Source organism: Cryptotermes secundus, unplaced genomic scaffold (assembly GCF_002891405.2).
Source record: "Cryptotermes secundus unplaced genomic scaffold, Csec_1.0 scaffold630, whole genome shotgun sequence".
In the NCBI taxonomy this organism is placed as follows: Eukaryota; Metazoa; Arthropoda; class Insecta; order Blattodea; family Kalotermitidae; genus Cryptotermes; species Cryptotermes secundus.
The window spans coordinates 741629-768729 of NW_019720573.1; the positions used below are offsets into that span (position 1 = coordinate 741629).

Here is a 27101-nt window from a genome sequence, read left to right on the forward strand (position 1 = left end):
AAGCATTATAGATACCGCCAGCTAGTGGAGGCCGAACTCGCTGGCTCGGTCGGGACTGATGGTAAGCACCAATACCGGTAGGATATAGTGACTGGTAGAATATCATAGAGGGAAGCACAATGGACCAATACAGGTCTAAGTGCATGGGGAAACCCACTCTCTCCAATAACTAACTAAGATGCATGTGAGTGTTACAATTATCACATTTACTGCACTAACTAGATGGAGCAGAGGTATTCTTGGGAAACTGATGGTCGTTCAGTGAATCAAGAAGTCTTCCTTCTCTTACAGTAACCGACGGTTCATTACAACTTTCACAGGAGCCCGCCACTATACTCAATCCTGGGCCAGGCACAGTAAGTCTACATAGAACACGTGTATATCTTCTTATCCTCATATCTGGTCCTTGATCTCCCAAGCAGATAATTTCCTTTAGGGTTTCCGACTACTATGCATTTGCGATTCTATCAAGCGTACGTCATGACCCAGTTATTCCATCGTCCTAATAATATCTGTTGTACAGTAGCTACAAGTCATGAAGCGCCTGAGTGTTTATAATGCTGAAAAATATTTCTTCCGATAACACGTTCATAAAGAAGAAGTTCTTGAAGGGCATTACGACACCAACCTTCCTTTGTAGGCACCCTTTAATCTGCATAGGCATACTAGAGGAATTACAATTTCTTCCACACATTTATTGTACATAACCTACAGAATCTGCCATGAATGTTTATGTTCAATAAGTACTGGCTCGTGAATGAGTTGTGCCCTGTGGCGTAACTCATATAACTCTTCTTCTTTGCTCATAAAGAATGCTTTTATTCGTCACAGCACAACAACCCTCAATAGTTTAATTCATACGAGTTTACTGATTTTAGTGGTATAACTTGCCACATGTATCAGCTCGAGTTAAGTCAAGGAACAAGTTATACCACTAAGATCAATAAACTCGCCACCCACGCTTGAAGTCAATGAGTTGTTGTGTTGTGACGGATAAAAACGTTTGTTATACATGAACACAACAGGATTCATTCCTGAAGATTCTTTTTATTCACTTAAGACATCATTTTAATTATTGTATTTGGGTGTTACGTAGGTCTGTCTGGTGCATAATTGGTTCACACCTTGTGACGAGTACCAGATACAGATAAGGGAAGACCTCAACTTCTGCAGTCGCCATGTGTGCAATTTTTGTGAGGAGCCGGGCCGGCGTACCTCAGCCAGTGTGATGATCAGGCTATATGCTGGGCGACAGAGTTCGACTCGAGGCACGCAACGTCTGCCGCCGCATTCAGACGGGCGCGGGGGACCCACCGTGCGGCAGTGTTTCCCTTGTAGAAAAGTGGCTTTTGTGTCACTGCTCACTTACCTCCACTTGATGCCGACGTGAAGATTGCATGAAATTGCGCGGCCTTTGTTTGTGTATTCATGTAACTACTGTCAACAGCTCAGACCGCCTAACGCCAGATAGTAGGTTCATTAGAGGACGGGGAGGGCCCAGTCGTGGCACAGTCGACTGTACTATCCCTGCATTCACCTAAGATTGCAAGGAATATACCAAGGATATTGGGTCTCCGAGGCTGGGATTCGAACTAAGCTCCTTCCGAATAAAAGCCAGAAGTGTAGCCAACTGAGCTAACTTGCCCAGTACTGTGCTTTTATGATGTGGGGCTTAATTAAAACTGCTGCCAAGCGTGGCTCCAATGGTTCATTAACTGTCGCCAGCAAGCAGAGGTGTGACTACCTGGCGCCATGTTGTTTTACATCAGTACTAAAAGTGAATAACGTTAAGTACGTATTTTGAAACTCTGTTATCACACAGAAGTGTAAGACCGTGCATTTGAATGGCGACGCTGTTTCCCCAATCTCAGAAACGTACATGGCTGTCAGTGTATTACTGACGACAAGGATTTGAATTTCAAAAGGCGGTTGGCAATGACATGGTGTACATACAAGGTTTCACGGAATTCTCTAACTTCATTGAAAATACAAGGCGGTAAAGACGCTCAGACCTGCGTGCCTCCCACCGCAGCTAGGTGAGGTCTGCAGGGACATGCGGCTGAGAAGGCACAGTGAACGCAGATCGCCTCAAATTGTCCCGTATAAACACGGTAATTAGGTTTACATTCCATATAATATCTTGACTAAGTCGGTTAAGACCAGCTTCTCTATGGGCCTGCCAGATGGACAGTCTTAACGGGCTTACAGATTCTGAACCTGTGATGGTTAGCAACGCTTGTTGTGAAAACTTCGTATGATGCATTCAGCCACTTTCTAGCCATCAAGTTTGAGCACTGCTATGGTGCTCGTCTCTCAGTCGCGTATGCTATTTTGATTGGCTCAGACGTTCCTTGTGCACAGAAAAGCGGTTGCATGGATGGAAGGAGAGGTAGGACTGTTATCCTTAGCGCCAAGTTCACTCGTGGGAACCTGAGAGCGTGAAGCTGAAGAATCTCCACTATTGGAAGCCGCTGCCAGGGAACGGCTTATGAAGAGACAGCAAGCTGGGAGAAGGCTTAGGGGGTGCTGTGATGATGTTACAAATGTGCAGATTAGCGCTGCAGTTACTTGTAGCTCCGAGTGGTGTGTACAAGCGGTCAGTAAATCCATCCAGCAACCCAGACCCTGTCTACAGTCACGCACAAATCGTTACAATACCAGATGTTAGTGTAAGGAGATAATGACAGTTTGGTGTACATCGTGTAATTGCACTACTTTCTACATAGTTGTATCTACAGCTGAACATACAGCAAATTATAAAATGAACATAACCACGATAACAGTGAGAACTAAACTAAGGTATCCCTGAGAACAATATCATACGAACACTAACAACTGTACAACANTCCAGACCCTGTCTACAGTCACGCACAAATCGTGACAATACCAGATGTTAGTGTAAGGAGATAATAACAGTTTGGTGTACATCGTGTAATTGCACTACTTTCTACATAGTGTATCTACAGCTGAACATACAGCAAATTATAAAATGAACATAACCACGATAACAGTGAGAACTAAACTAAGGTATCCCTGAGAACAATATCATACGAACACTAACAACTGTACAACAAGCTAGAGAAAATACATAGGCACTAATTCATTAAAAATGAATGACTCACTCGCAGTTTTCTTCACGCAGATCTATATTTATTTTGATACTTGTCAACTGCGTCTAATCCTTGAAGGAAAATGAAAGCAGAGCCAAACCGGATGGCCCAATTATAAGCATAATTTCAGACATGATGAGGATTTATTGGAGCATTGTTGTATTGTCAGCGTCGTCTTGACAGCAACTGCCGCAACATCAATTCTGAAATTCATTTTGTAGGCCTGTGGTTGGTTATTGACGACAAATATCACAATCTGTGTGAGAAATATAATAATAATAACTTAATATTACATTTCATGATTCCCAAAACTACTTTCCACGGAACCCTGCGATTGGGAATGTGAACAAGAATAGACCGTAGTTGGAATTAGTGGCTCACAATGTAAATACAGATGTGCAGAATGTTAAGTGTAATTTACGTGTATTCTGCACTAATTACTTTAGATGGTCAGTCATGGGTGCAAAGAAAAACACAAACGGTTAGGTCTATATATTGTGAATGTGTGAATTTTTAGAAAAATGACTGCTCTTTCATTCAATTAATCTTTACAAAGACAGCTACCTAGAATTCAAATTGTGCCGAATCAGGTCCTAAAACACTGTCCCTCTGCTATTACGAAGAGAGAAACAGGAGCCACCCAGTGATTTTCTGCCGCATATTAGAATGTTCCTCTCTTCGTAATAGCAGTAGCAGTGAGGGACAGTGTTTTAGGACCTCATTCGGCACAATTTGAAGGCTTCGAAGTCGAGTAAACTCCATATATATTGGGACGGACATACAGCACCCTTGTGTGAATGTAGCAGTATCCTATGCTCATTTTGGCTTCACTCTTGACGTCTTCATGTATTTATTTGGAAGCTACCTACATTTTTAGCACTAGAGTTCACAGTTTATCATAGCGATGATTGAAGCTCTTCCCAGAAGGCCACACGGTCCTTCGCGAGATCCTTTTGCATAGTCAGTTCCTTGTCAATGTTCAGATAATTCAGTTCCGTCTCCGTGACCGGGATCCAGGTCACTCCCAGGGAGGGATCGGGCCCCGGAGTCGGGTTTCTGAAAATGCACTCAAACTGTTAGACGATGCTGCATCAACTTTACGAATTTACACCCGGAGAGAAAGGAGCTGCCTTTTTTCTACTACCAAGCTTGATTTTTTTGAGCCGTGCAATTCTAGCCATTAAAATATCGAGCAACATCGGGAGTGCCTGGGGTTCCATTTACGGCAGAGCCAGAACTGTTATCCTAGCCCACTTGTAGGTCTGCCTTCCCACACCTCGCCTGGCTCTGAGTACATGCACATTTAAACAAGCTCAGGTTAATATGAAGAAGATATCAACCGGAAACTTTCCAGTGATCAACTTAGTTGTAACTAGTGCTAATGCATTTCGGAAGGTAGCGGGTTCGATTCCCGATGAGGTCACTGGATTTTTCAATTGGCCTAATCTTTCCAGCCGCACTATGGCCGTGGGATCGACTCATTCTCTAACAGAAATGAGTACCAGGAATCTTCTTGGGGGTAAAGGCCGACCGGCGCGTAAGGCTGACAACCTCACCGCCATCTATGAGCCGACTGTCTAGATAATGTGGAACCCTCAACGTCTCACAAACCTATGGGCCTCCGCTGCCTGTTACAGGGATACCTTTATGATTGTATTGGTCCGATAAGAATTAAATAAAATGCGGCCCCCAACACTTTAGTGTATACTGCTACAGCGCAAAAATTAGTACATGTACAAAGTAATTAAAGGATATGAAACTTTCAGGTGCATGGACACGTCTTCCCATTGTATATTTTATGCGCCTTTGAAAAGAATGGAGCCATAAAAACGCTCAACACCGGGGGAAGTAGGGGGGGACCTCCCCTCCCCCTTCTGTTAACAAATTGGAACCAGCCCCTCTCCTACTGCTAGAAATCCCAGTGATCACCTGGAGAAGAGAACCAGTGAACCAGCGCACCCTCTCGTATGCATTCATTCAAAACGGGAATTTTCCATACGAAAGCAGGTAGTCCTGTTTCGTGAAATGCAAGCACGGTGTTTTGCAATTTTGAGAATGCAAATTAAGACAATTTTCTCTCTGTCAACATCTTAACTTTTAACTTTCGTAATAACTTACCCGGTTTTAGCAAAGTTCGTCCACAACTTCACCATTCGAAACACAGTCTTCATGTAATCTGTATCCGGACTGAGCTTGGCTTCGTCAATGTAAAATCCTTTGAACAGGTATGCTACTTCGGCGCCATGACAGACACCTGAAACCAGGATACACTGCGTGCAACAACAGAACACTATTTGGAGGAAGGATGTGCCCAGTGCACATTGAACACATTTTCCAAAAGCACCTTTTGCTGCTGCTGCTGCTGTTTACCGTTTCCCATTGGCCTTTTGTGGCCTGCACAGAAAAATTCAGTTTTTCCACTGCAGTGCCAGAAATTGTTTTGCTTTGCATTTAGCTAAGTTTTCACTGGGTGTGTATCAAAAAATATTTCCAGTAAGAATGTTGGTCTTAATGATTTATTTCTTGGTCTTTTAGTAATTTCTTTTAGGATTTCCCCTTTTTGAGAAATGTGGCATTTTATTTAGCCCTCATATAACACAGAGATTTTAGATAACTGAATTCGCTTAATAACTTTTCGTGTAGACTATAAATGTAATACAAATAAGTTAACAAATTAGGAGGTGAAATACGAAAGGGAGAATGGATGTCTCCATTCATGGTACTTATTTTGCGCAAGCAATAGATTATACAGTTAGGTCTACATGGCTTATAGAAAATTATAGAACTAGAATTGTATCTCGAAGGGTTTTGTTGTTGTTGTTGTTGTTGTTGTTGTTATGTGTCTAACAGCGTAAGCCCATAAATTATTTGTTAAGTATTAAATGTTATGTTCTTTTCAAGAACTATCAGAATTTATTTGGGTAGAACAGAGGTTACCAAACTTTTACACGATGTGCCCCCCCCCGAACAACATTTCATAAATTTCACTCCCCTCTTGCAGAACAAATGAAAACAGAGTTCACCTAATATTTAGCTATGAGTTACATGTTTTATAATTTACTATATATTATTCAGTGCATTTAATTTAAAGGATTACTGGGACGGATGTGGTTTCCTCTTTGAACTTATCATACCGAGCTCTGAGTTTTGAAATGGCCGCTCTAAGGCCGTCTTCCAGGTTTATATAGAAAATACTTTGATTGATGGCTGCCACTGCTAAAAATCCAGTCTCACATAGGTAGGATGTTCAAAGCTTTCCTGCTGAGGTGAGGGAACCCTTCTCAAACACCCACCCAGAATTATAAGTTCCGACTTCCTAGGAAACTGAAGAAGTGTTGCATATGATGTCAATATAGTTTTCTTTTTTAAGAGAGAAAAGTCGTAATTTTGTGACGAATCAACATGGAACAGATCAGTGATCCATTTGTATTTATCTCTTACTGCTTCTTGAAATACTTAAGTAAAACCTGGACCGAAGATTGACCAATTGGCATTTGATGCACTGCTCTATTCCCGCTCGTTCACACTGCTTTCCACCAAAAACCTTCAAGCCTTATAATTCTGCTGACCCACAAGCCTAGCTTCCCAATAAATGTCTTCACTCTGCTGGCCACTAGTGTGATGTATCGTTCCCTTGCATAATTGGGTTCGATAACTGAACTTCTCAAAATGCCACTCAAGCGTGCTGATTGCTCCGTCCAGTGTGACTGATAAGATGCTGACTTAGAAATAAAACGTTCATTGCGAAATGTTCAACATGTACTATATTTCCATCTTCTAAAAACAGTGCTACTCCTTCTTGCAAGTTGTAAACACGAACGAAACATTTTCCCCTTGACAGCCAACGAGAATTATAGTAAAATAGAAGATACGGATGCTGCGGCCATATTTCCTCACATAATCCTGCAAAAGTCTGTTTTCGATAGATGACTCTTTATGCAGTGAAAGTTTTGACGGCTGTACCCGTCTCTTCACCCAGTTCTGGCCATAATTCCCTCGTACTCAGCTATCCACGATGCGCCCACATAGAGTCTGGTGCTGCCTGCTTCCCGCCATCACACTAGCTGCAGCAGTATGACCATTTTATGTTTTTTCTTTCACAAAATCAACATTTTTTTCCTTTTCTCCATACATTTATTACACAGCTGCAGAATCTGAAGTAAATATATATGTTTAGTAAGGACTGACTCGTGAACGAGTTGTGCCCAGTGGCATAACCCATGTACTCTTCTTCTTTGTTCACTTAGGTATCATTTTAATTCTTATATTGGGGTTTTACTCAGGTCTGTCTGGTAGAGTTGGACGGTGTATCTTCTCAGTCTACGTGTAGTTTCGCTATTGTCTAGTAAGTTCACTGCTAGTGCGTTGGTGTGGTTTCATAATTTTCTTAAGTGTTTGATATTCCACTTTTTTATTTCACTGAGCGCTGTTTACGTTTGGAGATCTTCATAGATCCTGTGGTTGTTTATGTGCCAAGGTGCGTTCAGAATGGACCGGGGAGAAAGCGCTGGAGGATTTCGTCAGCATTTTGAAAAGTTATTTTGCCGTTGTTCTGGTTTTTATAGGTTTGGAGAAAAACATGTCTTCATTAATTGTTGTGTTTTCAACATATCGTGTGTAAGCTATCAAGTGACCAGTGCCACTACAATCAGTCGCTTCATCAACCTATACTGAAAATATTTTCTAATAATATAATATAAGAGTATGTAAATTTTTGTTGTTGTTTACTTCCCAAAACCGCCGATGCTCTATGAGTTTGATTTATGTACTGTCATATGACAACTAAGCTACCTAAACAACAGAAAGGATTTTAAAAATATTTCTCCATATTTCATTTAAAATAATTTTTCACACAAACAACATTTGCTCACATGAGGGGGCGCGCCCCATACTTTGGGAACCTCTGGGCTAGGCTCTGTTCTAGACCACGTATAATTTCAAGCCGTACTTCCAATACTTAAGATAGGTGCCACTTTTTTTTTTTTTTGTTGTTGATAGAATCGCGAACCATTACCACTTTGCTTATTACGTCTAGTCAGAGAATCAGTACTTACTGTGATCTCAAATACTGCATATATTCAAAAACGAAATATAAACCAAAACGTTGTATCATTCGTAAAAAAGAACCTCAGAAAGTAAAAGGAACAAGAGATGCGTACATCTGCACTAAGTACAAAACTTTTTTATAAAAATCAGCCATATTTGACAAAATCATTGCATGAATATGTGCAAAATAATCACAGAGCTCTGAACAGAAGCTGACATCAAGTTACATCTTTATATAAAGAAAATAATTTCGAGTCACAATTCAAATTCGTCTGCATATCGAGTGCAATACTCCCAGAAAGAAGTCTTTCAGAAAACCAATTTCTTGTCTTTTATAGCCTGAACTGCAAGCGCTCAAGCGATTAGTTGCTGGCTTCCCACCACGGCGGCTCGGGTTCGATCCCGGGTCTGGTCAAGTGGGATTTGTGGTGGACAAAGTGGCGCTGGGGCAGGTTTTCTCCGAGTACTTCGGTTTCCCCTGCCAATCTTCATTCCACCAATTGCTCCACAATCACCCTCACCTATCATCTGGGGCTGGTACAGTAGGCCAGAAGTGGCCGCAGTACAAGGGACTTAGTCCCACCCCACTAGCAATAAAAAGCGTCGCTTGAAGAAAAACGCGGAAGTCATTATCTTTGCAACTGAATGTTAATGTCTCAGTATGAGAAATCATTCTTTAATAATTTTAGTCGGTGAACCACCACCACCACCAACAACAACAACAACAACAACAATTTACCTTAATGGAATCCATACCTGGTATAGTAGAATCGCCAATATACTTTTCAATCAGTCCAAGCTTTTCGTCAAATGAAAACTGGTAAAAGTATATCGGTGTGTCTGAATGCTTCAGTTGCAAGTCGATACTCTTCTTAATTCCAACGATGAAATACATGTCACTGAAAAGCTGAAAATGACCCATCGATCATATTTTTATAGTGCGATCACATGACAGCTTCCCGAAAAGCGTTCGTCTGCTTAGGCGGAAAGACAGTCGCTCCTCGATTGAACTCAGTCCGCATGCATTCGGACTAGTAACGGATTTAAACAAACAAACAAACAAACAAAGATAACAAGAACCACAGCATGCTTATACGCTTTGTATAATTTCCTTCCATATCACTTGAATAAACCCCAGAACCTTGAAGCAGGCTTATGAGTTACGTGCCGACGCAAGCCTCTGCTACTGTACTTAGACATTCAGTCAGTCTTGTTACATTCCATGTGTGACACACATCGGAACAAGTAGATTCCGACGAAAATGTCAGGTTCTTATATTTCCAAATGGAACAATTATTCACAGTCGTATATAAATTGAGAGAGATGTGGTCCTTATTGCGGGCGCACGCACACACAGAGGGAACCGAACGTAAATACCGACTGCTCACTGACGAGAAATGTTATTAAACTGGATGAAATCCCCTTAGACGCCTAGCTCAGAAAGCAGGAACTCAAAAACATGCCAGAATTACCAACAGCTTCAAAGGCTGAATTGAAATCATATAAGAGAGTAGTAGCCAACCGGCCGGCACACAACGCATTACCTGGCTTCACGGTGGCTGGAGAGTGATTGGGGTGAAGAGAAGCTGTAAAATGTATAGGTTCTTCGATTGTCGAGCAGCTTAACAGTCAGAAGCTGCGTAACGAACGTCACGAGAGGCCGAACAGTGTTCTGGAAAGTTATACATTGTTTTGTGACTGTTGGATAGAGCACCTTCAATTTGACTGACAATAAAATTAGGCTCTCCTGCGTTCACTACTTTTCGATTAATCTGTGACAAAAATATCAGTTATGTGAGGGCTGGCTGCAATTGCTGACGGCCTGTTCGGAAACGTTAGCTCCGCTACCTGGGCGGCAATGTTAGCCGTTCCTCGCTCAGACAGTAGAGTACATGCATGATGATGATGATGATAGGGTATGCAGTATGTTTACTTTAATGTTACTTACGTCAAACAACGGCTGCAATGTTTCTCTTGAAACAGGTTTATCTCCGAAGTAGAATTCCTTTATTTTAAGGGCGACTTCTTGAGACTTGGCACTTTTCTTCTCAAGTTTCATTGTGGGTGGAATGAAGGATTCATAATTGTTGTTCAGTCCACTCAAGAGCGTAGGATTTTTAAACAAGGCTGCAAAAGGAAGACAGTACCTTCAGCTGTTTGGGAGAACGTGATGTCAAAACATCGTCTCCTCCCCTGCATAAAATGGCAGTTCACCCGGGTTTACATGTTCAGTTACTTACTATTTATCAGTATTAATTGAAGACAAAATTTGATTGTGCTAAAGACATAATACGCTGATTGTTTTGCGTTAACAATAATTTATTAACAATGAAAGTGGAGGGAACTGAATGAAAGATGTAATTACACATATTGTGCCTACCTCAAGTCTCGCTTTGGATAAGGGCATTTCAGTCCTATGAAATGAAGATGGCAGCTTTTCTTGAGTTGAAACTCTTCTTTCAGCTTTCCAACGAAACGGCAATTATGTTGAACAGAGATTTACAGAATTCTGTACTTTGGATCTACACGTAGGTCGTGTTAACCTCCGCGAATATTTGAAGAAAGCAGTCTTCTGGGATGTGGCACCGTGTACATGTGGTTTAACCGACGTTTCGGAGGAACGTATCGCCTCCATCTTCAGGGTAGAAGGAAAAATAAGAAAATCCTCAAGCGAAGAGACCGTGAGAACCGGTACAAGCAGACTCCTCCGAAACGTCGGTTAACACCACATCTAAATTCTAAATTCGAATTTACCACCGAATTCTATTGAGATTTTGATTTACTACAAAACTACGAGTATATGCTAGTATCTGCACCATGTACGAAATACAAGGTTAGGTGGATTGGAGGAAGAGTGTATTAAGTACAGTCTTAGTTTGCGCAAGATGTTAAAATAGAGAGTTAAGTCGAGGCAGAATATGAACATGGATGCAGGATCTCAGTCGAGATCAGCAGCCTGACGTGACGGTCGCAGCCGGAAAGCACATTGTTTTACTGTGGACGATGGGGACAGACAAGACCTCCCCATTAACTTCTGCAATTCTACATTGCACTTCGAGAGAAAGAACTTACAATGGCCTGCTGCTGCCAAGTCTGTCGTCGCCCCTATTGAACATAGTCATTCCAAAGGTCGGCTATCCAACCATCCATTCACAAGGCATATCAGTCGCTGGCTTATCAGAAGACGCTTACGGCTTTACGGCTATTTATTACGTGATGCCACTGAGATTGTTCAAAACTATATTTCAAGGTCACCGCGGCTGTATGCTTACCTCTCATAATAAGCATCCCTTCATGCGAAGTAATGCCAGAGATGAAAGGAACCTTGTGAAATCTTCCCTCTTGCAGCAAGTCAAGTGGTTTTCCTGTGAGAAACACCTCTTCTCCCATCTGTGCCCCTCTTTCGAGAGTAGGGGCAAAGAACAGCATGTTGCTGGCTTTTTCCTGGAAATTTAAAATATAATATTTAATACAAAAGGGATAGCAAATGACAGACCTATTATTTAATCCATATATTTAGTCAAACGTTCGTCCTACGATGTTTCTCCCAAACTGAGAGTAAAAAAATGGTAAGGCAAAAAATGTTATTCGTGGAGATAACACATCTGCAAGATTGTTACTTTTGCTGTTACATGCCTCATTCAACTAACCGTCAGTTTCTTCCCCAATATTTCGTCCATAAGAAAATCAATGGAACCCCAATAAAAATTGATATATAATCTTCATATGTCTTATAGTACTCAGTACCAATCTCAAGATGGCAGCATAACGGGGAAATTGAGCGTTTGGAAGTAATGTCACACGTGATATACATATGATAACGTACGTCATCTGACAATAAAGTTCTGGAACTCCTGATGTCATCAATGTCATCAAGATGTCTTCCTTTCAATGTTCTCTTTATCTTGTGGAACAGAAAAAAGTCACTGTGGGCTAGATCTCGTGAATAGGGAGGGTGTCCCAGCACGGTTATTTGCTTTATTAGCTACAGGCTTCCTCACAGGCAGTGCCGCGTGAGTAGGTGCGTTGTCGTGATGCGATATTCACGAGTTGTTGGAAAAAAGTTCGGGTCGTTTGCGACTAACTTTTTCACGCAACCCTTTCAGTGCTTTCAAGTAGTAAACGTGGTATCCCAACGTCATCAACCCGTACTGAGGTCTCTGTCCACTGCCGCTACAGCAAGCACACGGTGGCGAGTTCGCGAACTTTATTGTCACGCATTGTATATAATTAGGTTCACATGAACAATGTGCATGTTAAATCACGTACTGTTTCGAAACAGTATATCAGAATTGGCCTAAACACCTACACTGGCCACCACCACAGTGCTGCTGTTAAAGGTAAGGTAAAGTTGTCCTTGTGTTTAACTAATTAAGCAATACGCCGTGAAGGCGTATGGGCCAGTGGATCTATAGATCAACATTTTCTTGACCTCGGCATTAGCTGGAGGTGAGTGGTCAGCTTTACGTCCCGTCGGCTTTACCGTCGAGGAAAGAGCCCCCGGTCGCCATTTGATAGGAGGTTGGGTGGGCCCCAGAGCCAGTCTGGACGACGTGGAGAAGAGAAAATTCTTGACCCTATGCCGACTACGCTATCCCGGCTCCCAAATTTGTACCAGTACTCAGACTTTTTCTGTTAAATCCGCAGTAACCGATGGCTGTCCCTGAAATGTCGCCTACAGGAATAAAATGCTTTAATGATATGTATTTTCAAATGATAAGAGATTGCTCATAATAATAAGCGCTACTCTTAGAGCTGAAGATTATAACGAAATCCTGACATAATAAATTCTTTCCACACAGCCCAGGAAATGTTATTCTAATTTAAGGCCAGAGATTCAGCATTAAGCTATGTTAAATTCAAGGTAAATGACGTTTTCTGTGCGTAACCACGTGTCCAGAATAAATTACAAACTAATAAAAGCTTAATGTGATGCATGAAAGTGCACTTGGAACCGTGATCTGAATGCCAGATCTGTGAAGTGTTGGGCGTAATTTCGGAATAACAGTGTAAAAGGGCTTATTTTTGCTTGTAGTAAATCTTGTTTCAACGTTATTTGTTTAGTGAAATGTTATAGTAACAGCTCTGTTACATTTCCCCCTTCCTTTGCATATTCGTTTGGCACTAGCACAGTGCATGTATGGGCTCTATTGCCGGCGATTCGCTTATCCATACTGCCCCCATCTGCAGGTCAAAATGGCTAACCGATGACCCTTTACGACACTAATAAGCGACTGTTGGGCTTGTGCTATCCGTATGGGCAGGAGCCATTGAATGATCGTTTTACCATAGAGATGAAGACAATAAGGACCTCCGAAACGTCGAAAAAAGGAGCCTAAATCTACGAGGTACCGTCACCACGAAACAGTTTACATTTGAGCTCCGAACCGAAGTGCAAGTCTTATAACATCTCTCTCTTCTAACCTCGGGGGTCTTAGCCTTGTCGACGTCCTCTACCAGCTGCCGTACTGGCACGGAGCGTAGGAACTCCACCAGCTCCTTGCTGTTCGTGGTCTTACAGCCCAGCGCTGCACCAAGTCGAAATGCCCTCTCACGTGGCTCCTCGACGAGAGCCCATGGGTTGAGCACAACGCCACTCATGGCGATAGCTCGATGAAACAGTCCTGTAAGAAAAAGGTGCGAACCAAGGAGCGTGAGTAGCATGGCCCGGGCGCACTGGGATTTGGGATTAGATATGCATCAAGCAATTCCAGTGTCACCATCTGTTGGCAGGAGTGGCTGATAAAGTGGTGCTCCAACTCTGGGCTGCCGCACTGGGTATGAGACTGAAGTTCCTTTGGACACCTGTGTAGGGACCTGCTGGCCTTGATCAGAGAGGAGCACACGCTGGTAACTCACCATATTATGGAAACGTCCTACCTCACACTTTTTCAGTGTCCAGCTGTAACTGACTCCGCATGCTTGGAGCTGGCAGTTAATATTTGGGATTCAGTCAGAGTCCAGCTCTAGCACTGAGGAGAGTGCTCTAGTGAACACAGGGACACACAGTGGACCCAGAACTGGTCCGAGTGCTTGGGGCGACAGGAAGTAGCCCCCCTCCGCATGTCAATCAATACTCAGTACTCACTTTGGCCGGATAGGGGGGCTAGACTGCGACAGGGTCGGAAGGATTCGTTTTCCTTTCAGGCAGCTAAACTTAACTGTAAATATTAATACTGCTGCTTAGTTTTATATTTATTTTCTATTTGTCGATTTCCGAATATCAGTATCTCAACGTCTTTCATACATCTTGCTGCAATTACATCATGTAGGCTAGCTAATCATACTGCACGCCTTTGCATTGTCAAGCATTTGCGACTTCTGTAAAACAGGAAGCAGAAAGATTATGCAAATTAATTTACTGATGAAGGTCACGTGAGGGCTTCTGCTACGTTTGCGGTTGTTGCGGTCTGGGCTATAATAGTGTAGAAACCCAGAAACTTACACTAGACCCTTAGAAATGTTACTCCTTCAGGGGTGAAACCTGACCAATGCTGGCAGACTACATAGCGTTTTGTGTAAGCTTATGTTCACTTCAATACTGGATTGCCTACAAAACATATTTCTAACACCTGTACATCTCCACGCCTCTCAAGGGCAAGGTTTGTGTGTATCGTCAAATTATTGCGTGCTTCACAAGTATTATTTCGAAGTCTGAATTAAGGTTATTGTCAGCACAAAACTACACAAGCTGCAGTGATCTGTCAGTTACTGTTATCAACACCAATTACGCCTGCCGCCAATATACTCGTATTATTTTAGATTCTACGAGGAAAGAACCAACCATAACGAAAATTGTGTGTTTTGGAACGCTGTTACGGCATTCTCAGGAGATAACCTCACTTCCTTCTCAGAAATTCTCATGACCGCCATGTTGTTATTATTGAGGGACAGGAAATCAGAACTATGAAGATCGGGTATTATGGCGTCGTATGAACAGGAAACAACAACAACAATAATAATAATAATAATAACAATAATAATAATAAAGTTGAAAGCTAGGGATATTACAAAGCAAGGAGCTTCGATGTTTATATAGGTTACTTACTATTGCAAAACGGGTTCAGAGGTCCGGAGAGGTGCCCAGATGTGGTAAAAATAGATGCGTATATAATTCTGGTTTGCATCACTTGGAGAACCGAGAAGATGGGACGTACTCCAGGGACTTGGCAGTGAGCGGAAGAGTGTATTCAGTTTTCTTCATATCATGACCAGTGGTGGTCTCTACTCTCAGCAATACTGAACCTTCGGGGCGCATTATCACATTGCATAGGTCTAAGCAAGACAATAAAGTGCTGCCCGACAAATTTCGCCCGCACCGAAAGCAGAGAATGGCGACCTGTGTTGCTTGAGCGTGAATGTGGTCAATATGACCGACAATTGTTGAGGTCAGTCTCGCGTCAGTGCACAGCCAGTGAACCTACCTGCAGATAACGGAGAGAGGAGGTGGAAATGCACGCTGCCCCCTCCAGCACTGACACCGAAGATCGTGACGTTACCAGGATCGCCCCCAAACTGCGCGATGTTCTGCTGAACCCAACGCAGAGCCATCACTTGGTCCTTCAGGCCGTTGTTGCTTGAGGTCTCGGCATCTTCCGTACTCAAGAAACCTTATCGATATAGAGCATATCATGAATTGTTTCAGTAACGTGATATCAAAGCGGAGACTCATTTCAGCCTACCTTCTACATCTCACAAGAAAGGAAAGTTGTCCCCGAATAATCGGACTTGCATGACATGTGCTTTGCTTATTGAGTCTCCATTGCAACATGCAAGATCAGTTTCTTTGCGATCGGAAACTCTGGCGGAAGAGTTGGTCCCTCCTCCCGTCAAGTAGGGCCGTGCGTTTGCTTCACGACTGCTTGGCTACCCTGCGAGCATCTCTGGAGTAGCACAAGCTCCGGGTGGTGAAATGTTTCAGAATAATGTGTATGACGCACAAAACATTCAGAGAATCCGTCTAGTGTCGATGCTTAGACCGTTCAGAAGGCTGTAAGATAGTTGAATGTTGGACAACAGTGATACCGAGTGTCCGTAAATGATTGATACAATTCAGTTTGTTACACCAAGGCATTTTCTTCTTCATTGCTAGGGAGGTGAGACGAAGTCCCTCGTACTGCGGCCACTTCTGGCCTATTGTACCAGCCCCAGGTGATAGGTGAGGGTGATTGTGGAGCAATTGGTGGAATGAAGATTGGCAGTGGAAACCGTACTCAATCACCTAAGAGCTTTTCCCCGTGGGAGACGTCATTTGTAAAAATTGCGGGGCCTGGCGGTAAAGTTAGGTAATATGGGCAAGAATTTTCTTGACCTTATTACCTATATGTCCCGTTCTGGACTGAAGGGTAGCATATACTGCCAAGTTTGAAATGTCTGAGAATCTGACTTTCCGCTGATACCGGTCACATGTGTGTATGCTTTGTACTCGTAGTTTCCTTTATCCCCGAAATTGTATCAGCCATTTACGGACATGCTGTATGTTGTCAGATAATATAGGATTTGAAATGTGAAGCTAAGTTGAGCACGAAAGGTGAAGAATGAGTGTTTATGGCATTATGTAGGTACTGGAAGCTCATGTATGCACTGATGGCAACTTCCCGGAGCATTTTATAAAACATTCTAAACTGATACTTCATATAAATAATGCACAGGGCCTAGTAACTAAGTGTGTAACAATGAAAGAGTCCATCTTCATATAATTTTCAGCAAATTTAGAAATATTTAATTTAAAACTGACATCACTAAATTTTGGATTCTCTGGGTTGTGACGATGTGTAGTCTGGACGACGAGCACGTAATAGATTTGATATGCCTGTCTACCAGACAAAACGGCGACACTCCCCAGAGGACCTTGAACTTAACTCTCACCGCCTGGACCTCACGGCTGGACCTGTACAATGCTGGGCCTATATTGGGGGTGGGGTCATAATGTTTTCACTTGAATACGGGAAGAAATGTAACACAGAGTACTTATAAATCTGGGGGAATTTCCATGGAAGATGGGAGCGACTGTTTCGAATTATAAATTATCACAAGGAATGTTTAGGGGTTGTCAGTGTGTAATTGGCTCGACCATTTGGAGAAAACCGGAGGAGACTGCATCCCAAAGAAGAAAATATTCCACTGGACGTAATATACGCATGAGGGCGAAAAATCGATAGACATATGAACAGCAGTTCTAACGGGAACGGAAGAGCTGAGCGGGCTCCAACCTTGAAGGTGATAAATTATGACATTTTGAAATGTTGACGCTAAGTCGCTTTACCTAGTGCTCCAAGTCTGTAATTGAATGTGACCAGAACGACATCTCCAGCCACTAGGTAGTCTGGCCCGTTGATCTGTGTGTTCCCCGATCCCATGTAGAAGCCCCCTCCATGGATCCAAACCATCACTGCTTTCAGGCTGTCTCCAGAACGTGAAGGAAGCTGCAATCAGAACCAAGTAACGTCACGGAACACAGTCCTCGAAAAGTCCCTCAACTAGTCATGTTTTGTGCAATGCTCACAGCAGTGGTTTCTAACCGTTCTAACGGTTTCTTGTCACCTGGCACAGCCTCGACATGGGATGGTCCTCCAGCTCGGGGTTGCGGGAGAAGAGACGGGCTGGACGGCCGGGGTTCGATTCCCAGCACGGCCAAGAGATTTCTCTCCACTTTACATCGTCCAGACCGGCTCTATGGCCCACCCAGCCTCCTATATAATGGGTACCGCGGGCTCTTTCCCCAGGGATAAGGAGGCCGGGGTGCGAAGTTGACCACTCACCTCCATCTAGTGCCGAGGTCAAGAATGGAGGAGCTCTACCCATCTCCCGTATGTACTGATGGTGTGATGCATAATTAATTAAGCATAGGTGCAGTTTTACGTGTTTACTCCGGTTTCCACCAACTGTTCCATATTCAATAATCATTCCACAAACGGCGCTACGTAGTAGTTAACGAACTTGTGAAAAACACACAAGACATCCGACCGTAGTCGAAATATTAACATAATTCCAAAGTGATATGCTGTTAACACAGGTTTCTGGACCATAATTCGACAAACCACAATCAAATCATACCCAGAAACTGGCTCTTGTATTTAATGTGACTCTTACCTTGGGAGTATAAACATTTAGGTACAAACAGTCTTCCTCTCCCAAGTAAGCATCGGCCACGACATCATCTATCTGTGGGGCGACTGAGCCCTCGGTGAGGGCGTCGCGAATTCCTTCCCATGAGTCAGCTGGTTGCGGCGCCTGCAAATAATGTACATAGGTTAGAATATTTCGGAATGTTACAGAACCAAGCAGTTTCGGAACTAAGCTGTAAATGTTTGTGGCGATGGTGTATTAACACGATTAATGTGTTTCTGAACTTATGCATCACCTTGTTTTCTATTTAAAACAACGTTTCGAAGACTGGATTCTGTCTCCGTCTTCAGGTAAAAACTACTCAGTTTAGCCCAATCGACAGAGCTAGTCCCTATTACCGAACACCAACACAAAATAGGATATGTAAACCAAATACAACATAAACCATCAGCAAGAGTTAACACATCGTGTCTGAAGTAGGGCCGTTGCTTCTCGACAGCTTCATTATGGAGTCAGCTAATTCTTGTTGGTATTCAATAAGCGTCTCATCATGTCTCATCTTCTTAAATTCCTTGTTGAAATCCTTCTCATCCTGACATATGACCTTGGCTCTACTGATCAAGCTATGGCGCTCGACAGCAGAGTGATTCTTAGTTCCGAGTTCCACGGGGATCATGACCATATTTTCCTCTCTGTAACGACTTCCACCGATCGGTCAACTATAAAGCCTGACTTACAGGAAACTGTAACTGAAATATCAACTGCTCCTCCTGCAAAGTATGGGAAACCTGTCTTTTGCAAGATCTGAAGCACACTTGAAGGTGAAGCACACACTGTCTTGCAGACTGGAGTCTGGTCTGCTTGTACCGGTTCTCACGGTCTCTTCGCTTGCGGATTTTCTTATTTTTCCTTCTACCCTGAAGATGGAGGCGATACGTTCCTCCGAAATATCGGTTAACACCACATCTACACGGTGCCACATCCCAGAAGACTGCTTTCTTCATAGTCACCGCCGTGAAAACCTCAAATCTTACATAAATCAAAACGAATTAAGAACGTTATCAGGCGGTTGGCACGACTGTAGCTGGAGACTGCACGTGAAATCGCGGAGGGAGCTACGGTCTGCGGATACATACACGTATAGCCTCAGTCTGCACTTCGCGAATCTGACTTTAGGGTCTCACACCGGTGGTCACGAAGTTTTGTGTTTTCTGAGATACAATCTCCTGTCATCCACTGAAAGTCAAAAGACATTTCAGAGGACATGGTGCCTCCATGTTCAGGGTCAAAGGGAAACCAGCTTTAAGCAAGTAGCAAGCAGAGCGAGCGAGCTATAACTCATCGAAGTTCTTACGTGTTTCTTTGTGTACTCACCCCGAATCTGAGAGATCCCAAAGGCGGTTTTGCATATGGAATACCCTTAAAACTGTAGTAAGTTGTTCCTGATGCAGTCACGGTTTTCCTTCCTCGCAGATCGCCTTGGGTCACACCCACAGTAATGCCTTCTTCCATATGCATTTGTCAGCAGAGCTTGAGGCGCGCAGTGCTCACGCGCACAATGTCTAGATCGGTCTGGACGGGCTGGACTCAACTCTCTAAATATAGACTCCCAGTGCTTTCAACATGACACAGTAATATGCCCTGCTGACGTAATTTTGGAGACGGTTACGCCGAACGGCCCGCCGTGTGGGTATCACTTTCCCCGGTTCATATCTCTGCCTGACTGAGATTTTTCGTGGCGTACTTCGGTTCCTACAGGCAAACGCCGAGGTAGTATCTTATATTAGGTCACGACCACTTCCATATCCTTCCATATCCTTCACACCACGCGACATTATTATTCTGAGCAGCTTCCCGAAAATTTTGGTAGCAGGTTCCTCCGAAACATCGGTAGCTTCCTACCAGACTACAGGGCGTTACATCGAAGAAGACTGCGATAATCAAATATTCTGTTATTTAAGTTTGCTGTTTCCTCGGGTGTTCTCATAAAGTCGGAGTAAATGGGAAAGTCATAGTGAATGATGTGCAGGTAAGCATTTTTCGAGGAGGCAGCGGTGGCCTATTTGGAAACACTCTTCCGGTATTCATCTGGAGGAACTGGAGAAACCAGTCAAGAAAAGTGATCTTATGGCCGAGACTGGGGTTCAGTACCGCTAACTCAGTCTGTTCGGCTCCGAGTCTAGTTTCCTTGGAGTGGAGTGTCTTCTGAAGCAAACAACGTTCTTTGCAGTGACCACATGTAAGTAAGGTCAGGTCCATTCCTGTACTATTGCCCTCGTCGTAAATCTTAACCGCAGCCCCATGACATGACTTCTTTCAGTTCCATGACTAATCATATATCTGTCACAGCATTGTGTGTAAATGATCCTGGGTAAGAGCTAGTGGGGTGGGACTAAGTCCCTTGTACTGCGGCCACTTCTGGCCTATTGTACCAGCCCTACATGATACGTGAGGATGATTGTGGAGCAATTGGTGGAATTAAGAATGGCAGGGGAAACCGAAGTACTCGGAGAAAACCTGCCCCAGCGCCACTTTGTCCACCACAAATCCCACTTGACCAGACCCGGGATCGAACCCTGGCCGCCGCGGTGGGAAGCCAGCGACTAACCGGTTGAGCTATGGCGCGGCCCTAAGCACGGCCTTAGCATCTTGAACTTTCGCAATCGAATCAGTCATTGTCAGGTAATCTCCAGATAAAAAAGGTAAAGTAAATTTGTTCCTGTGCTTAACAAATTAAGCACTAGGCCATGAAGGCGTATGGGGGAGTGGATATATAGATCCATGTTTCTTGACCTCGACACTAGCTGGAGGTGAGTGGTCGGCATCACGCCCCTGCTTTACCCCCGGGGAAGAACCCCCGGTACCCATTGGATAGGAGGTTGGGTAGACTCCAGAGCCGATCTGGACGATTTGGAGATGAGAAAATTCTTTACCCTACCGGGACTCGAACTCCTACCCCTCAGTCGTCCAGCCCGTAGCCAGTCGCTATACCTATTACGCTACCCCGGCTAATCTGCAGACTACAAAAAGAAAGACGTGCATCACATCTGTCTAAATAATGCTACTTCTGTAAGCCTGCTTTATTATGGCAGTGGTTCCGCGAGAAGGTGGTGCGCGAAACATTGAAAGTATTGTGCGTAAAATTATGGGAATGCTCCAGAATTGAACTACCAACAATTAAATTCTCTGTATAATTAACCACTTTATAAAATCCTTCTCTCTGGAACGGCGTGTCTGTGTGACAAAAACATTTTCAGCAACGGCAGTCCTTAAATCGATATCAAGTCATCGCCGTCAGACCTTCATCGACAGCTCAGCCGAGGATGAGTCAGGCAGTTACAAACATGTAGTCCCCCCCCCCACTGAGTAAGTACTGTTAGCTATTGTTACACTCCATCACTTTCTATGGTTGGCCTAGGCAAAAGAAGACACGGGAAAATTGAGGAACAAATTTAAAGGAAATCAGCATAATATATGTGCATTTTCACTTACAGCAATACCAAGGAATTCCTGCCGTGCTGCGTTTGCTGAGCGGATTTTTTATACTCCAATAGTGGAGCCAGAAAAGAATATGGTACCACTGTGAGGTTAGGTTTTTAGGTACATTTTATTTATGTGGTTGGATTACATTAGCTTAAAGGAATGTGAAGTTAAAAGTGGACTGGGCCGACATGCCTGTCACTGGACAGTTGGTCTAGTGGTAACTAGACTTGCATTCGGGAGGTACTCTTTTCGAATTGCGACCGTGACACCAGCTGTCCTGAGGGTCCTGAGTTAGGTTTTTCGTGACTATTCTCAGTACCTTCAAGGACAGCGCAGTCGGTATATCGACTGGCTACGGGCTCGGCGACCGAGGAGTTCGAGTCCCGGTAAGGTAAAGAATTTTCCCTTTACGACGACTTGCAGATCGGCTCTGGGGTCTACCCAGCATCCTATCCAATGGGTACCGGGGTCTGTTTGTCCGGGGTAAAGAAGCCGGGGCGTGAAGCTGACCACTCATTTCCACAACTAGTTACGAGATCAAGTAAATGTGGATCTATATATCCACTCCCCCAATACGCGTTCATGGCGTAGTGCTTAGGTAAGCACAGGGATAACTTCACCTTAAATTTACCTTGAAGGAAAACTGCGAGATAGTACCTCGAGTAGGCCACCACCACTTCCTCCTGAGTACTTTCTAGTTCATCATCCGTCAGCCACTGACAGTGCCCTGTAGCGACCCACATGACACATCACTCACCGCGCAGACTGAGCCAACTCTTTCTAGCAGTACGAGGCGATATTTAGTTCAATATGGGCTCGGTTCTTATTCTGGAATAATGTTTTCATTCCCAACCGTCTAACTCATTGTTTCTTAAACTGTGGTTCGTGGTGGTCCATTCAGATATTTCGTAGTATTGCAAGACATGTAATAAATAAAATAATTTAAAATTAAAAATTGTGATGAATCGTTGTTTAAGAAAATGTACTTTATATCGGTGGTCTGTGGTCTGTGGCAGCTTAAACTATAATTTTCCTTCCATTCGTAGGAAACCGTAAGTGTATGCTGTTTAAGGCTAAGGGGAATTTGACGATAGCCGCGGAACGGACCACCCATGCAGCTGTGCGCCGTGGCCGAAACACTCATGCTTCCATCCCTTCTTCATGTGCTCCTATCTCTTGGACGTCGCAGTGGATGCAATGAATATAAAGAAAGAACGCAAGTACGTGTAATGCAAGGGATGAACAGTGGAGCCCGTAGTGACTGTGCTTATCTGATGACGACCGAAAAGTAGAAAACGTGTAGTGGATAATTAACACATACTGTATCTCTACAGAAGTCGTGCTGACGGAAATAAATCGAATTGCGATGAGCGAGTCGCATTGCGAACACACAATTCATTCTGCATATTTTATTTGTTTTAGGTCCACTTGTTGCTGATGTTATCTACGTAGACCTGCAGGTCAGTGACAGGTCCTGGACGGATGTTGCGTCTCTGTCTTGATATGTAAGTGCAGTTATGAATATTTCCCGCACTTGTCAATTATGCATTTTCAGAATTTCTATTAGTCAGAATTTCGACCATCAGTGTTTTCGCTGCCTCGTATGTTTTATGGCAGTGACTTCGATAGTTGATCTATCCATCATTTGAGGAGAACCCGGATTTATTGCATAGTATATATGAAGATATATGTATGTAACATAGCAACTGTATTGTTTGTAGTGTACGGCAGGGGTTTCGAGAGATGTAGTATTCCGTATCAATAGACTTATCGGAGATATCTGTATCGGCATCGGATACTTTTATCAGTTTAAGGATTCTTTAATCTCTTGAAGAACATGATTAAATTAAGTTTTAATATTGTAATTTTATTTTATTTTCATTTCACAACTGCTGTGGCATGCTTCAAAAGAAAAGCCCCCTCAAATTCCCTATAACGGAGAGAACTTCGATTTTTCAGTATCTTCGAATAAAAATGGGAATATTTATGTTATCCAAGAAGATCCCCATTCTATTGAGACTCTAAATCGGTACTGAATACGTATGCCGATTTATCGAATATATCGACATATATCGATATACACGAATATATCGACAGATATCTGTAGTGTACGGTGACGTATGCGACCCCCTGTATAAATATGGCTCAGGGAGCAGAGTTCGTGTTGCGAGCTGCGAGTTTCTGCCTGTCTACATTAACTTTGCAAAAAAAAAAAGTAAAACACCTTGCATGAAATTCAGTATAAACAGAATTCCACTGCATTTCGCTTCGTCTTCGTTCTTTATAATTCCCTGTATTCAATAATTCCAAAGTGACGGCAAAATAATAACATGGGAGTACTACTACCTGCATTAGTTATATAGACCCTAAGTTTCAGAATATGGCAGTGCAAACTGCACTGTACTTATTCAGGCCAATTTCTATGGAATATCATGGTGACGGTGCAAAATATTGTCGTCAGTTGAAGATAACTGATAAATGTTGTGGAGTAGTGGTCACTGAACCTACTTCATGCGTGACAGATCGAATTCTGACTACATAAGCCAAGTAGTCTTCTATTTACATATTTCTTGATGTCATGAATTGCATGCTTTGTGAAATCTGAAGGGAGGACCGTAACAAAGACAAATGCAACAGCCAGGCCACAGAGGGCTGCTCCCCATATCGGAACATGTGGCACGACGTGACCACTGCAAGTAGCAAAAACTGCAGACTTTTGCAGAGGAAGTTACAAGTAGAGTAGTTTAAATACTTGGACTGGAGAAATACAGATTGGAAGGCAAAGGCAGTGCTGTCCATTTGCTTAAGTAATTAAGCACTAAGCCATGAAGGCGTATGGTGGAGTGGATATATAGACCAACGTTTTCTTGACTTCGGCACTAGCTGAAGGTTAGTGGTCAGATTCACGCTCCGGCCGTTTACCCCGGGGAATGAGCCCCCAGTACCCATTGGATAGGAGGTTGGGTGGGCCCCAGACGACATGGAGAAGTGAAAATTCTTGACCCTACCGGGACTCGAACCCCGGCGCCTTGGTCGTCCAGCCTGTAGCCAGTCGCTATACCATCTGAGCTAACCCGGCTCCTAGAAATATACTGTTCTTACCTTAAATCGCAGAGGTCCGACAGGAGGTTTACAGTAAGGTACACCCTGGAAGCTGAAATACGTGGTTCCGTCCTTAGCTGTGACTTTCCTTCCTCGTAACTGACCTTGAGCGACAGCCACTGTTACAGTTTCCGCCATTTTCTGTTTCTGTGGTTGATTAGAGAAGAGAACACAGTTCTTACTAAGCAGGAATAATCAAACACGAATTAAAACGTAGAGTTCATCCTAAATGCCGAAAAGTGACAGCACTGTGTGAACGTTATGCATGGCGTCTCAGTACTGAGTGAAGCTGCAAAGCGATAACCTTATCTGGTTCTGCTTATGGCGCCGCGGTAACGTCATTGAGGGTGATTACCTTCTTATTGTGGCAGGACCGTGCGTTGTAGTAGAGTGGGTATTCGGTAGGTCCCAGATTCGAATCTAGGCTCGGATATCCCTTATCCTGGCGCAGTTTCTTCGCGGTCTTGAAGTCCTTCCACGCAAACGCGGAAGCAGAACCTTGATTGGGACCACCACGACTTTTCCTTTCACTTCCCTTCCAATTAAATGTGCCTGTTCATAAAAATCCCACCGCTGGATACTCTATAATCCGAGTTATCGAAAGCATCTTTATGTAAACGAATATATTGTAAATATGATCTGAAGCCAGTAGAGATCCGTTGCTAGGGAACGGCTCTGTAAACAGGCCCAATGCTAAGCAATGTCTCAGTAGCTATCATTTGATTGTCGCAACAGAGGCGCACCCAACAATAGAACTGTTAGAAATGACGTTTTCTGCACGGTACGTACCGCTTTGGATCAACGGATATAAATTATTCTTAAAAAGTTAACAGTTAAAATGAATTAAGTTTAGATTGTAAATATATGTAAATACTGACAATGGACTTACTAACACAGACTATGACTGAAAAATGACAGACCCGACCTCTCGTCAGAGAGGGCGCCCCAAATGAACAGGACAGTAACTTTCGTATAAAGAAAAAAAAATCTGGTCATGAGCCCCAGTCGGGGCTCGACACCAAGACAGACAGACTAACTGACCGTCAGTCGCGATGTGACTTTGACTTTGAACAGTTAAAATCATTCTATACTTCAGAATTTTTATTTTCGAGCACGTTATATCCAGGCCGTTTCCTGGCAACGGAGTTATATTTGCTGACAGTTGACATTACGGGTGTGTATCTTGGCTACACTTTATCTTCTAAAACAGAATAATGTTAACTTTGTATTTTATTGTGATAAATATACCTCCTGTTAACAAAACATTTCTAACTGCCACGTTTACTGTCTGTTGTTGAGGTACAGTGTGGTGCAGTATCACTCCATCAGTGCCATATGCCACATTACTCTGTGTAGGGCGCACTTTCTTTGGACGAGGAGAGCCAGGATACTTCCATCCATTTGATTGTCGCTTCAAGTGCGGTTCGTATGAGCGAGCCCAAGCTTAGTCCAGAGTGACGATCCTCCCAAGGAAGTCGTCACCTTCCCTCTGGTACCAGTGCCACAAGTCCTGTGCAGTTGCATAACGTTGCCATTGTTGCACCTCGGAAATTGTATGGGGTACCCAACGCGCTGCAGTTTTACGGTATAAAGAATATCGTGCAGAATGTGGAGCACGGTTTTGTGACATACGCCTACCTCAGCAGCTAACTCCCGCGCACCCCGTCGACGATCGACATCCAGCAAAGAAGCAAGAAGCTGAATTGTGTGGTTGTCAGCATGGGGTCGTCCTGAACGGCATCCCTCCCTTCACGGAACAATTTCACCCACCGTGCCACTGTGCGATGTGGCAAAGCAGCATCACCGCGTGCTTCTCGCAGCCCCTGATAACAGTTTTGTGCACTACGACCTCGTGCAACTTCAACATTTACCCGGGAGCGTTGTTCTTGTTTCGTAAACATGTTGTTAGGGTGCTTGAACTGGGCTCCTGCACTTCAAGACGATGCACAATGCAACTCAATGGAACACAACCAGAGCCACTCACTGCACTACTTCAACTGAACTTCTGCTATCAGCTACAGACGGCGCTAGTGCCACCTGACGAACATCTTTCATGTTACAGCAGTGTTGCCACTACGTTTTATCCAACCCTTGTACAATACTGTAACATGTTGGCTGTGTGACGCAACACGAATAAATTGCGCGGGTCCTCGGATCGGAACGAATTCTCTTATTGGACGCTAATCTGTACACACTCAGCAGTTACTCACTTGCACCGTTAGCACTCTCTGGAGCTCTTCTGCGAAGTCTGAGCACAACCTGCTTCTGTCTCGCTGGAGTCGAATTCAGGAC

The 27101-nt window shown here is 43.5% G+C and overlaps 1 protein-coding gene across 3 annotated transcripts; it reads right to left on the reverse strand.

Moving 5' to 3' along the window:
• Nucleotides 1-2961: 2961 nt before the first annotated feature.
• LOC111869238 (esterase E4) lies at nucleotides 2962-27101 on the reverse strand. Of its 3 annotated transcripts, none has more exons than XM_023860620.2 (11): nucleotides 27020-27101; nucleotides 24810-24956; nucleotides 18249-18389; nucleotides 17422-17581; nucleotides 15581-15766; nucleotides 13581-13780; nucleotides 11429-11600; nucleotides 10105-10283; nucleotides 8913-9063; nucleotides 5229-5364; nucleotides 2962-4166 (listed from the first exon to the last, which is right to left on the reverse strand). In XM_023860620.2, the coding sequence occupies exons 2-11, from the start codon at nucleotides 24945-24947 to the stop codon at nucleotides 4007-4009; spliced, it is 1623 nt and encodes a 540-aa protein (XP_023716388.1). In that variant the 5' UTR covers nucleotides 24948-24956; nucleotides 27020-27101; the 3' UTR covers nucleotides 2962-4006. The 3 variants fall into 3 exon arrangements, with proteins under 3 accessions (XP_023716388.1, XP_023716396.1, XP_023716379.1); XM_023860628.2 differs by lacking the exon at nucleotides 27020-27101 and adding an exon at nucleotides 26058-26078; XM_023860611.2 differs by lacking the exons at nucleotides 24810-24956; nucleotides 27020-27101 and adding an exon at nucleotides 19599-19805.

Bases quoted from the DNA above. Each gene is read 5' to 3' on its own strand.
- LOC111869238 (XM_023860611.2), bottom strand. From the start codon at position 19,742: ATGCATATGGAAGAAGGCATTACTGTGGGTGTGACCCAAGGCGATCTG. The intron at 17,582-18,248 runs GTAAGAGTCACA...TTCTGATTGCAG, and splicing joins TAAATGTTTATACTCCCAAG to CTTCCTTCACGTTCTGGAGA. The intron at 4,167-5,228 runs GTAAGTTATTAC...GTGCATTTTCAG, and splicing joins ACGAACTTTGCTAAAACCGG to AAACCCGACTCCGGGGCCCG.